Source organism: Catharus ustulatus, chromosome 3 (assembly GCF_009819885.2).
Source record: "Catharus ustulatus isolate bCatUst1 chromosome 3, bCatUst1.pri.v2, whole genome shotgun sequence".
NCBI classification, from domain to species: domain Eukaryota; kingdom Metazoa; phylum Chordata; class Aves; order Passeriformes; family Turdidae; genus Catharus; species Catharus ustulatus.
The window spans coordinates 116,435,966-116,449,610 of record NC_046223.1 but is presented as its reverse complement, the minus strand read 5'-3'; the positions used below and the strand labels follow the sequence as shown (position 1 = coordinate 116,449,610).

Below are 13,645 nucleotides of genomic sequence, written 5' to 3'. Positions count from 1 at the left end.
AGATTAAACCTCCCACCTCATTATTAGATTTGTTTTCTTTAATATTTCTTTTTTTTTTTAAATTATTATTGTTTGGTCTGGCTGCTTCTTCCCTCCTGTGGGACATATGGAATTGCCTTGTTGTTTTTATTCTTTCTTCTCCTCCTTTTTTCCCCCCCTTTGGTAAAGACAGATAAAGAAAGATTTCTTTTCTGTTCGTGCAGAGGTGGAGGCTAATTGCTGGGTTAATTGAGAAGAATGGTGCTTCTGATGTTCTCACAAAGTATCAAATAGCCTCAACATATTTCTCCCCTCTCTCCCTCACCCCACCTAAAGAGACCCATTGAATTTGCACATTACTGTACAGAAGTGATTATGGGCTTAATTGTGTTTATTTTGCTTGGTGGGGAGGCCATCATAACAGTGGTTGATTGATTTTCACAAAATCACCCTCAAGGTCATGTGTAGGACTTTGCTTTCCTGAGCAGCCATAACAAACAATTTGAGGGTCACAGCCAAAGGCTCTGCTGAGCAATATTCCTTCTTTCTGCTCTCAGAGAAAGGGTCAAGTGCAATAAAAGAAGGAAGTACAACTTTTATTTTCTTTTTTTAAAAAAGGAGAGGACAACCTTGTAAAGCAGCAGCTGTATATTTATTCTGGCCCAACAAAAACCACAGAGGTGTAGAAGCATAATATGCAATTTTTGGACAGAAGAATTTGTAAGTTTGGCCAGAGTTTGTTTTACACATAGACTTGATAAATGGTTAAATGAGTCCTAATGTTTTCTTTTCTGTTCTGAGGTGCTGCTCTGCTTTTATCCTCAGCAGTTGAGGATACTTTTTACTTTGTCCTGGGATTTTTCCTGGGAGGTTTTCAGAAGGTTTGCAAAGATCCAGGGGACAGCAGCACTGTGGAGCGACCATGAGTGTAGCTGATCTTTTCCAGGGTTAAATTTTGTGTCTGACTGCTGCTTCTAAGGGAAAGCTAAAGAGTCCTATACAGCAAATCCCACAATCCTAGAATGGTTTGGTTGGAAGGGACCTTAAAAACCATCCTGTTCCAACTCCCCTGCTGTGGACAGGACACCTTAAATTAATCCAAGCCCCATCCAAGCTGGCCTTGAACAGTTCCAGGGATTGAGGCAGCCACAGCTTCTCTGGGCAACCTGTTCTAATTCCTCACCACTCTCACAGGGAAGAATTCCTCCCTAAAATAAGGGCTTCTACTGTTCAAGTTGCACCAGCAGGGGGTTTAAATTGGATGGTAGGAAGAATTTATTTCCTGAAAGGGAGGTCAGGCATTGTAACAAACTTCTCAACAAACTTGGCTCAGCATCCCTGGAAGTGTTCACAAAATGCATGGACCTGCTGCTTGGAGAGCTGGTTCAGTGGTGGACCTGGCAGTGCTGAGTTAAAGGTTGGATTCTGTGATCTCAGAGGTCTTTTCAACCTCAGTGACTCTGATTTCTCTCTGGAAGGGTCAAACTTGCAGGCCAGGTGTGCACAGCTCCTGCTGGAATTCCTGCTGCTCCTGGGATGTGGTGGGACTATTCCTTGTTCTTCCACCCAGAGCAGTCAGCAGTTCCCAAGCTTCTCAGACACTCAGAAATCCACAGAAAGTACAGAAAATCTTTGATCAACAGCTTGAAAATTCTAAATGGGCAATATGTGACTGAAACTTGGGAAATCTTGAGACAGAATTGTGATTTTGCAATCAAAGGATAGGACAACTGTCTACCAGCCCTCCTGGTTCAGTGGTACAGCATGGCAGCAATTAAAATACTCATTAAAAATTGTATGAAGAGAAGTGAAAACAGAAATGACTGTATTTCACTGAGAACAGAGCATAGGAAGTCAATAAAGACCTTAGGGAAGATGTCTTTTTTTATGTTAGGAGTGAAATAAATCACAGTGATTTACAGTTCCATTTATAGATTGTGGTGATAAAATTATTAACACTGCTGCTATAAGGCAAAAGTATTTAATAAATATTTCTCTTCTCAGTATGGAACAGGAACAGGATGGTAAATTATATCACAAGGGGAAGATGGACCAGCAGTTCATTTATTGCCAAATAATGCTAATAGAATGAAAACATTAAATATTCTTTCAGAATGCACATTCTTAAAATCAGCAGGTCCAGTCTCATTCCAGAGCTTTAAAACTTCTGCTGGTGTCACATATCTTGGGTGGTTTTACATAAAACAAGCTGAAATTTGTTCTGATTCTGGAAATCACAATCCACACAGTATAATTTGCAAAAACTCTGTGTGAAATCTCAACACTAATGCATTTGTATGTAGAAAAGTATGTCTAGGGAAAGAGACAATTTACACAAGGGAGAGTTGGTGTTTGTGAGAGCAAACCTGTGCTTCCCAGTGGTTATAGGCAAGAAAATGTGAGATTTATCTCTTTGATTAAGCATATTCTGTAAAAAATTATGTAAAAAATTCTGGAAAGCAAAGAAATCTGGAAAGAAAATATTTAATGGGTAGTCCCTATTCAAATACTGCTTTTTAAGCCTAAGAAATGAGGACTAAGTTATAAGACTTTGTTATAAGCTCAAGAACTCAATGAAACAAGGAAAGCCCCCTCCATGTGAGAATAAAAAAGGAAATCATGATAAGCAGAATATGAGCAATGATCAAGATAGTACATAATCTGTTCTTTTATATTAGAACTTCTACCTTCTTTTTCTTTTTTTCCTTTTAATATAAATATTGTGGGCAGAGATCACCATTAAAAACTGCTTCCACCATAGCAAACTGGCCATGGGATGAGCTCACAAAGGAAGTGGTAGAGCCTTTGTAAGAGGTGTGAAGGTTCCAGACTCTGGGAATTTCCCTGCTCTCTCCTGGGAAATATGGAACAAGGGAGGCATTTGACAGAACTGAAGAGCTTGAGTCAAAAAAAAAAAAAAAAAAAAAAAGAAAAAAAGGGATGGAAATGGTTTTTCATGCACTATGCATTTAACCCACAGAATTCATTGCTTCAAGAAGTCATTGAGACCAAATATCACAAAAATTTCAAAAACCAGTTCTTTATTACTGGCAAATTTTATCCAGTTACACTAATAGTCAGTAGGAGGAAAATGTTGGCAAGGAATTGAAACCTTATGCTTTGGGGTGAAGCTAACCCCTAATTAGGGATTAAAATGAGGTTTTTATGGGATGGGGAGATCAACTCACAGCTAGCTAAGAGGGAGACATGTCTCACACTGTACTTGGAGCATCTGGTTTTGAACAGCAGCTGGAAGAGTTTGCAGGATTAAATCAACCACTGATCTAAACAAGTTGCCAGTTCTCATGTTCCAGAATAGTTTTTCTCTCCCCTCTCCCAGTCACAAGTAGTTTGTAATCTAAAAAAGTAACATAATACAAATTAAGTAGGAATATCCCTTTTCAGCATTAAGTGACTTTGTTAAAATTGGGTTTTTCCAAACACAGCTTCCTTCAGCTGTGGTTGGAGAGTCTGCCCAGGCTGACTGGCCTTGCTCAAGTCTAGAAATGCAGGCTGTTGTAGAATCAAAAAATGGACTGGATTAATCAGGTCTGAAAAATGTTGATAAATCCATAAGGAGAAATAAAGAGTGAGGTGGAAAATCCACAAAATCCAATAATATTTTAGCCCTAATTTTGTAATTTTATTGCAAACCCCTTTGTTTACCTACCTCTTACAGTTCCTTTGACTGTGAGAGAATGACTGACTGAATATATGATTGTTTTTTCCTCTCTTGTGTTCAGGTGGCAAACTCCTGTTTACTGGACCAGGACCTGTGGAACTGCACGCTCATTACATCCTGGTGTCTGATGGAGGAGAGCTCCAGGTGGGATCCCCTGAGGCCCCTTTCCAGCACAAAGCACACATCTATCTCTATGGGAGCCTCCATTCTCCACCATTATTTCCATATGGAGTCAAATTCCTGGCAGTGAGGAATGGAACCCTTTCCATTCATGGTGAGTACATTGCTTTTCTTGACAAAAGCAAAGGACAAATGAATAACAGAAAACAAAAGAAGGAAACAAACAAACAAAAACCCAATACATTTTTAGAAGAAAAATAAATTGACAAAATTTTTGGTCATGATTCTCATAGAGTCATGAAATGGTTTGGGTTGGAAGAGACCTTAAAACTCATCCAGTTCCAAACCCCATTCCATGGCAGGGACACCTTCCACTGTCCCAGGTTGCTCCAAGCCCCATCCAGCCTGGCCTTGGACACTTCCAGGGATCCAGGGGCAGCCACAGCTTCTCTGGGCACCCTGTGCCAAGGCCTCACCACCCCTCCCCAATATCCCATCCATCCCTGCCCTGTGGCAGTGGAAGCCATTCCCTGTGTCCTGTCCCTCCATGCCTTGTCCCCAGTCCCTCTCCAGCTCTCCTGGAGCCCCTTTAGGCTCTGCAAGGGGCTCTGAGCTCTCCCTGGATCCTTCTCCAGGTGAACACCCCCAGCTCTCCCAGCCTGGCTCAGAGCAGAGGGGCTCCAGCCCTTGGAGAGTCTTCATGGCCTCCTCTGGATCCATTCCAACAAATCCATACCATTCTTATAATGTGGGAATTTAGATATGGAGCCTTTCTTGAAGACTATGAAATGTGGGTATAAAATGGGCATTACTTGGTGCAGGACTTTGGACATGGAATTGAAGTCCAAACTCAGCACAATTCAGAATTTTGGTGCAATGCACATTTCTCAAGTTCTTCTCTACTGAGCTATTTTAAAAAGCTCTAAGTCCCATAGAGGAGGAGAAGAAAAAAAAAAGAAAAAACATCTGAATGTGTCCTCTCCCTTCCTCCTGTTGGTGGGCATTCACACCCTCCAACAGGGCTTGGACTTCCACCCTGTGCCCTACAGGAGGAAATTCACAGAATTCACAGAATTGAAGGTTGGAAGAGACCTTCAAGGTCATCACGTCCAACCCATGCCCTAACATCTCAACTAAACCATGGCACCAAGTGCCACATTCAGTCTTTTTTTAAACACATCCAGGGATGGTGACTCCACCACCTCCCTGGGCAGACCATTCCAGTACTTTATCATTCCTTCCAGAAAAACTTTTTCCTAATATCCAACCTGTATCTCCCCTGGCACAGCTTGAGGCTGTGTCCTCTCATTCTGTCAGTGCTGCCTGACAGAGACCAATCCCCTCTGAGCACAGCCACCTTTCTGGGAGTTGTGGAGAGTGATGAGGTCACCCTGAGTCTCCTTTTCTCCAGGCTGAACAACCCCAGCTCCCTCAGCCATTCCTCACAGGGTTTGTGTTCCCAGCCCCTCCCCAGCCTCGTTGCCTCATCTGGATGTGCTCAAGCATCTCAAGGTCCTCCCTAAACTGAAAGGACAGAACTGGACACAGCACCTGAGGTGTGGCCTCACCTGTGCTGAGTCCAGGGGAAGAATGACCTCCCTGCTCCTGCTGGCCTCACCATTCCTGACCCAGGCCAGCAGTTTCTGTCTGAGCACAGAAATGTGCTCTTGACCCCTTCATTGAGACACAGCAAGGCTCAATTATTTACTGCCTGTAAAAGGCTCCAGTAGTTTCAGTGAGGTGGCTTTGCAGAGCGTTTCTACCCCATTTCCTGGAGGATCTCTGTGAAGGAGGGCTATTAAAGCATCTTGGCTGAATTGACTCTCTGTTACTGGCCATTGAGTTTCACACAGCTATCCCAGCCCTGAGCTCAGTAATTCCCTTTAGATTAAAGCTTGCCTTCCAGAAAGGCTTGGTCTTTGGGGATGTCAAGGGAGACAAAAAACAGCTTTTGCCTTAGAGGCTTTTTCCAGGGGATTAATTTGGTTAATCATCCTTTTTAAAAAAATTATTTTATTTTTATTTTAAAGAAAGTATTGAGATTTGAATTTTCCTCCTAACAGCTTTTGCTGCTTCACTTTCTGTGTCTTCTGCCACTTTGAAGTGTCCTTCTATTCTTGGTTTGATCCCTGTAAGCCAGGATTTTGTCCTTAGATTGTCAGCACTGTACAGGATGAGTCTTCACTTTTCCATGGTTTTTTTTTTTTTCCTGGCAATGTAGGAAAAGCTAGTAGCAACTCCTGGCAGCTGTGCCTCCTGTGCAGCTTCTGCTTTCCATTCCAAGCCTGTATCAACTCTGCCTTGGTGACTCCATCACCCACAAAATTGAAGACAAACAGGGCAGAGTGCATTTTGCAGTCTTACCTTCACAATGTGATGGAGGGAGGTAAACCCAGGCACCCACATCAGTACCTTTGAGTCTTTTCTCAATGATAATTTATCCATTTTACTCAGAGAGTCTTCATTCCCCCTAGGAAAACAAGAGGATGAGGTCTGCAATCCAAGTATTACCTGGATGGAGATACACAGAGTCAAAAGTGGCTTGACCCTTAGTGGAAAAAAAATTGGTTTCAATTCTTTATAAATCATTGAATTATTGAGAGGCTTGTGTGGGAAGGGATGTTAAAGACCATCTACTCCACCCCATTCCGTGGGCAGGGCTCCCTTCCTCTATCCCAGGTTGCTCAGGGTCCCATCCAAACTGTCCTTGAACATTTCAGGGATGGGGCAGCTCCAGCTTCTCTGGGCAGCCTGTGCCAGGGCTTCCCCACCCTCACAGGGAAGACATTCTTCCCAATATCCCATCTGACCCTGCCCTCTGTCAGCTTGAAACCATTTCCCTGCTCCTGTCCCTCCAGGCCCTTGTTTAAAGTCCCTCTCCAGCTCTCCTGGAGCACTTTTAGGCACTGGAAGGGGCTCTGAGGTCTCCCTGGATCATTCTCTTTTTCAGGCTGAACAACTCCAACTCTTACTCTATCATTATTATTCCAAACCAATTCTTATTCAAGAAGTCATATCAATTTCTTATTCAACAGATCCAGAGCAGCTATCAAGTCACTTTTAAGCTCTGCACAGCACACAACCCCAGTGCATGGCTGCAATTATTGTCCATTCAAACCATGTAATCTGCAATTTAACATCGAAGCAGTAGAAGGCTGCTAGAAAACATGACAGAAAGTAGTGGGGTTTTTAATGGGTTCATATTGCTCAGACAGGAAAAAAAAAATCTGCTGTTCTGTCTTCAATTTAGCATCAGTCTGGTCTGTGGTACAGAGCAAATTGTGGAGTGTGACAGCCCCTTTCATACATACATGTGTGAAAGAGGCTGACATGCTCTGCAAAGTACATTTGTGAGATACATTTATACACACAAATATGTATGTTATCTCAGATCAGAATCATTAAATAAGCAGCTTTCCAAATTCTTGGCTGTCTTGGCAAAGACAGAACCGAGAGCACTTTAATTCCTTTTCTCTTTCAGGCATGGGGATGGTGGGGGATGCTCTGGTGGAGTTCAGATTGTTCAGTAAGCGCTGTCAGCTCCTCACTTTGATATGTTAATATGACTCAGGGTTTCCCACAATCCCCCCATGAGTGGCAGTGCTGTGCTCTGGTGGTTGTAGCAGACTGGGAAATTTCACTGTTGCCTTTGGCTTTAGCCAACTCCCCTGCCAGTCAGAGCGTGCCACCCATAAAGTGCCTGCCAATCTGCCGTCACTGTGAGAGGGGCTCCGAGCCAGCCAGGGCAGCTCTGCGTTCTGACAGCGTAATTATGGCCCTTGCATCCGCAGGAGGGGCCTGAGCGGGGCTGGGAGAGTTTTATTGATTGTTCAGAAGGGAAATTTATCACTGTCTCCAGCTCCGTTCGCCCTCTGTTCCCTGAGAAACTCTCCTGACAAGCTTCAGGAGAGGAGTTCAGCGTGGTGGCCTTGGCTGTTCTTGTGCCTTTGTCCTTGCCAGGGAAACTGGAGGCACCAGTGGATGCTGAGTGGGGCAAGAACTGGGCAGAGAAGCTGCATCAAAACAAAGAACACCCAGCCTGCCCTTGTGACAGGTGATCTTGGGTTCCTGACACTCCTGTCATGAGATCCCAGAATGGTTTGGGTTAGAAGAGACCTCAAAGCTCATCCAGTTCCACCCCCTGCCATGGCAGGGACAGATTCCACTGTCACAGGTTGTTCCAAGCCCCATCCAGCCTGGCCTTGGACACTTCCAGGGATCCAGGGGCAGCCACAGCTTCTCTGGGCACCCTGTGCCAGGGAACAATTCCTTCCCAATATCCCATCTAAACCCACCCTCCTTCAGCTTAAGACCATTTATCCTTGTCCTGTCCCTCCATGCCTTGTCCCCAGCCCCTCTGCAGCTCTCCTGGAGCCCCTTTAGGCTCTGCAAGGGGCTCTGAGCTCTCCCTGGATCCTTCTCTTCTCCAATGAACACCCCCAGCTCTCCCAGCCTGGCTCAGAGCAGAGATATTGCCACATTGAAAAATCTCAAATGTCTTTTCCATTTTCAGCAGTCCTGTGTAGGTGATCTCATCATTCCATTGTGTCCCCTCAAAACAGACTGTGACTCTTTCCAAAGAGACCAGCAGCTTTGTCAGGCATTAATCTAAAATTTCGTGTCAACACTCTGGTGGGAAAGAATCTGAGCTGTGAGCAACCCATTCTAGTGCAAGGTGTCCCTGCCATGGCAGGGGGCTGGAACTGGATGATCTTTAAGGTCTCACAAAACTTCTAGTGATTCTGTGGTCCTGTAAATTCCCTGAATTTTGACTAATAATTTGTATCCCCTCAGTTAGATGAACGATGTTACACTTCAGATTAAAAACGTGCTGCATTCACCTTGTCTAAAGCTGTGTGGTAAAGGAAAAACAATATCCTGAGGGTTTTGGTTTAATAACTTACCTATTTATAATCAGGATAATTAAAACTGAGGTGTCAGCAGTCACTTCAGTGCTCTAAAATCATGGCCAGTCCTGCTGCAAAGAATGTCACTGCATTTGCAATGGAGAAAATTACATTTTAGAGCAAAATCTGCATGACTTCTATCCCAGATTTCTCTGCAGCCAAATCAATCTGATACTTTTTCAGGGTTAACTTGGGGAAAAAAACCAAGTATTTTTTATCAGTTGAACCAATTATTAATTTTAATTGCTTTTAATCAATAATAAAACACAAAAATATTTGTGAGCTGTGCACTGTGCTCTACAAAGCCTGTGCATTCCTCCAGAGATCAAACATTTAATCAAATGCCTCTTGCTTTGCCTCCATTAGGCAGTGTTATGTATCTGTGCTGAGTTTGAGATTAAGAGATCATAGACAACATGAGAGAATTTGTTCTGCTTTACTCACATATTAAAAAGAAAAAACTTCCCAGGGGAAAAAAATAGGAGGAAAAAAAAAAAGCTGGAACAGGGGGATTCAAGATAGGGTGCAGAGATCTGTTAGAGAAAAGATATTTTTTATTAGTCTGCTGAAATACATCTATTCAGTAAATGTTATTTTTCACTACCTGAACCTCCTGATTTCCTGAGCCTGCTCCCATAGGTTGGTTTTCCTTAGGTGCCAGCTATTCTGAGTGGGGGCTGCAGGAGTCTTTTTGCCTGCTGTGACAGAGTTTTTCCTTTCCAAGACCTTGACTTTAACATGATGCATTAAAGCAGATGGCTCTGGAACAGAAGGCTGAGCTGCCTTGAATCCCCCCGTGTTCACCAGGGGTAAGAAACTGCACTTAGGCACTTCCCATGGAGTAACTAATGTACAATGACTTGTGCCTTCACTTTCTTATTCACAAATATAAGATGACCATTAGATTTTAAAGACCTAGCAGATGGGAAAAAAAAAAAAAAAAAAAAAAGAGTTAGGTTCAGGGCAAACTGCTGTGTCTTTCACAGTTTGCCCTTCTTTCTAGCAGAAATGCATCTATTATCTTTGATTTAAGCTTAAATCAATTGATTTGTGTGTTTAATCTTAATGAGAAAAACATGATGGGAAGAGGACAGAGGATGGATATTAATATATATTATATAATAAAGATAAATGTAATATAGGTAGTAAAGATATTAATATAATACAATATACACTGTGGAATGGAATGGAATAGAATGGAATGGAATGGAATGGAATGGAATAGAATAGAATAGAATAGAATAGAATAGAATAGAATAGAATAGAATAGAATAGAATAGAATAGAATAGAATAGAATAGAACAAACTAGGATAGAATAGAATATATAAATATACCACAGCTAACATATTAATTTGTGATTCCTGACAGGGTGCAGGTCTGTGGTTTGTTACAAATGTGGAGGCATATTATGTATTAAATAATTTCTTCCTTCAAATTTTCAAATATAACATCAAAATACCAACAAAACCCAGGTTATTGGCTGAAGGAGGAGAACACCCAGCAGGAAGTTCAAGGCTAATTTCCACCCTAATAGGAGAAAGTTTGGGCTTCCCATGGAGGTGATGGAGGTGTTCAAGCATCAAGTGGACGTGGCACCCAGTGCTCCTGTTTAGTTGACAAGGCAGGGATTGGTCACAGGTTGGACTCAGCCTTGGAGGTGTTTTCCAGTCTGAATGATTCTGTGATTCTGTGAAGTTTGGCAAATTGAGAGGCCTGGAGCCAGCCCTGGCTTCCCACAGAGCTGCAGGCTGAGCCAGGCAGGGACCCTCCCTTTGGGCTCACCCTCACTTTTCCTTGCCAAGTTCTCTTCCATCACATTTTGGGGGATGCAGGAACCTGATCTTAGCCTGGCCATGGTTGTGGTGCCCCACATCCTGCAGGGAGAACTCCCTGTCTCATTCCACAGCAGGATGCACTGACCCTGGGCTGCCACAGCTGGAGCTCTTTGTTCCTGGGGTCTGTCCAGAGACTTTTTCCTCCATGGCATCTTTGGCTGTGAGCTCGTTCTAGGTGTGGAACATGGATTTTGGTTTGTGCCATGGCATTACAGGAATATTTTTCCCCTTAGCAAAGTGACTGGAGGATTTCTGTTTAAAGGGAATGCTTGGAAATTTGTGCAGGGAAGCTGCATTTTCTGTGATGCATATTGTCAGAAAAGGGCAAAAATGAGAGTTTCTATAGATCTGTTTTAACAACAAAACCCTTCCCATCCTCAGTAAGAACCTAGGATCATGGAAAGGTTTGTGTTGGAAGGGTCCTTAAACTCATTTCATTCCAACCCCTGCCATGGCAGGGACATTTTCCACTAGACCAGGTTGCTCCAACCTCCATCCAGCCTCACCTTGAACACTTCCAGGACAAGGACATGATCATCCTTGCTTTCTCCAGGGTGCTGTTGAAAGATATTCAGGTGGAAATGCTTTAAGTGAAAACCGAATAGGAAACATTCAGCAGGACTAGGTCACTTTCAAGGATATTTCCCAGTGGAGAAAATAAAAGTTGTTCAGTTTGTCCTCTTGTCCAAGGTGACCTTTAAAGGTCCCCTCCAACCCAAACCATTCTCTGATTCCAAACTATGATTTGAGCCCACCTGAAATACCCAGTGTGCTCCTGCTGCAGCTTCTTGTCACAGAGCTGATAAACTCTTGGCTGTCCTAAGGGTTATAAGGAGCAGTTATAAATCAGAAAGGACTTTGATTTCCCCTCGGGGAGGGAATGAAAAGCTCAGTGCAGTGGCTGTGGCAGGAAAGCTGCTCTGCATCTCCCCAGGAGCTGCCACACACAGCAGTGAGTCCTGCAGGACTACATGGGGTGGAAAAGCAGCAAAACCAAACAAAAAACTCCCCCAAACCCCCAAAACAAACCCTGACAAACTCCTCTCGTTGCAAAATAAGCTAAAACCATGCAAATGCTTGAAGAATATACCTAGGATTGGAATTAACAGAATGAAAATATAGCTGGAAATGTTCAAATCCAGAGTGTTGGCAGCTCACAGTTCAAGCAAATGTTTTTTAACATATTTGAAAAGATAGGAAAGCAACTTTCATTCTTCTTTTTTTATTCCCTACCCTTTATGGCCAGTGACTGGACTAGTCACTGCAAGACCTGTGACATTTAAAAAAAAAATAAATTATAAAATCCAGGTTCATAAAATATTTTTTTCTACTCCTTAATTAAGGATCTGTCACTTGAAGTTCCATTTGGCCATAGAAAGCTGTAGCAGCACATTTGTGTCCTGTCCTGACTAAAGAGGCTTTCTGAAAAAGATTTTCTATTCCTTTCAACTTAAGGAATTTTATCCATTATCATTTTTATGGTTTGTTTTATTAACTGAAGCAACTGCAGCAAAATGTCTTTGTCATGGATCTAAAAATATATTTTTAAAAACTCATCTTTTTCCTGAAGCACCAGTTTCCAATGGCTGCACTGCCAGTTAGCACTTTAACATTTGAAAATTTTGGTATGGCCAAGCTAAGTTTGATTGGAAAGTGCAGTTTGGGTCAGGAAAAGGGAATAATAATAAAGGCTTATGACAACTGAAAGGAAACTATATTCCTAAAATAGTCCCACCTGAAATGCTGTGGGAAAGTCTGTTGTATTTTATTACCAGAGACAATCATAGAGTTGGTTTGGGCTGGAAGTGACCTTAAAGGTCTAGTTTCAACTCCCTGCCATGAGTGGGTAGTTTTTTATATTCTTTAAAAAAACAAACAAGCCAACAAAAAAAGGAAAATAGAAACAAAAAAAAACCCCAAACAGTTGTAATCTAGTTGTAAAACAGTTGAATTATATTATTAAATTCTCCTGAATTTTTTTTGCTTTTTTTTTTTTAATTTATTTATTTATTTTAATTTTTTAAAATTTGTTTGTTTGATTGTTTGTTTTTTTGGTGGGGGTAGGAAAACCGCTTCCTTTTCACTTTATTCCTGGAAATTGAAAGCTCCTATTCCCATTTACACTAAAGATTTGCAGTATAACTACAACAGATTGACAGATTATCTGCAGTGTAATTTGTACATTCCCAGTAAGTAGATTTTGTGTCTGAGTTCTCATAAATTCCTTTTGTAGAATAAAGGATCTCATTACCTCAACTTTAAACACCAATAAACAGTCAGAAGGTGTAGAAGAGCTTTCTAGAACAACTCTGTGTTCACAAGTGAGTTAATTAATTTGTGGTGAATAGGAGTGAAGATGAGATGCAGCAGAGTCCTGGGTGCCAGAGGAGAAGGGTTCAAGCCCTGCTGCCCCACCACAAAAAGGGGAAGTTTTTTAAAAAAAAATTTAAACAACTTTTGGGAGAAATGCCAACAGACAGGCTTAGGACTGGAACCAGTTCTCTTAAAACGGATTAAAAGATTCCAGTTTGTACCAACACCCCCATAGATTTAAGGTGGAATTCATGTAACCAAATGGAAATGTATGGAAGGCAGAAGTTCCTCTCAAGAGGAATAGAAGTGGGCAGGCTGTGACTGTTGAAGACTGAAGACAGGCTGGAATTTAATTAAAATGAGAGTTGTTTTCTGGAAAGTTGTTCCCTGGAGGGAGGGGGATTGATAATAAAAAGTAACCAAGATATCAGCACCTCATGGTGTCCTGGCACAGAGCTGGAGGTGACTCAGGTGACACCTTCCACTCTCCCAGGTTGCTCCAAGCCCTGCCCAGCCTGGCCTTGGACACTTCCAGAGATGGGGCAGCTTCTCTGGGCAACCTGTGCAGGATCTCCCCACCCTCTGACTTGAGAATTTCTTCCTAATATCCAATCTAAATCTCTCCTCTCATACTTTAAAGCCATTTCTTCTAGTCCAATCTGTAGCTCTTGGTGTCCTATCACTACCTAGGTCTGTGTGAAACCAGATATAGGTGACATATTCCCCACAGATTTATGAAAAGCTTTGTGTTAGAGGCCATAAGAAATTAAATTAATACCTTTTTTTTCTCAGTAGTGGCATTGTAATA

General features: G+C 42.3%; 1 protein-coding gene across 1 annotated transcript in view; it reads left to right on the top strand.

Moving 5' to 3' along the window:
* Positions 1-13,645, top strand: part of PKHD1 (PKHD1 ciliary IPT domain containing fibrocystin/polyductin) — a 236,715-nt gene that overhangs the window by 84,075 nt on the left and 138,995 nt on the right. The window contains exon 37 of the mRNA XM_042779098.1: positions 3,723-3,935. Within this exon, the coding sequence (XP_042635032.1) occupies positions 3,723-3,935 (213 nt within the window). The remainder of the gene's footprint in view (positions 1-3,722; positions 3,936-13,645) is intronic.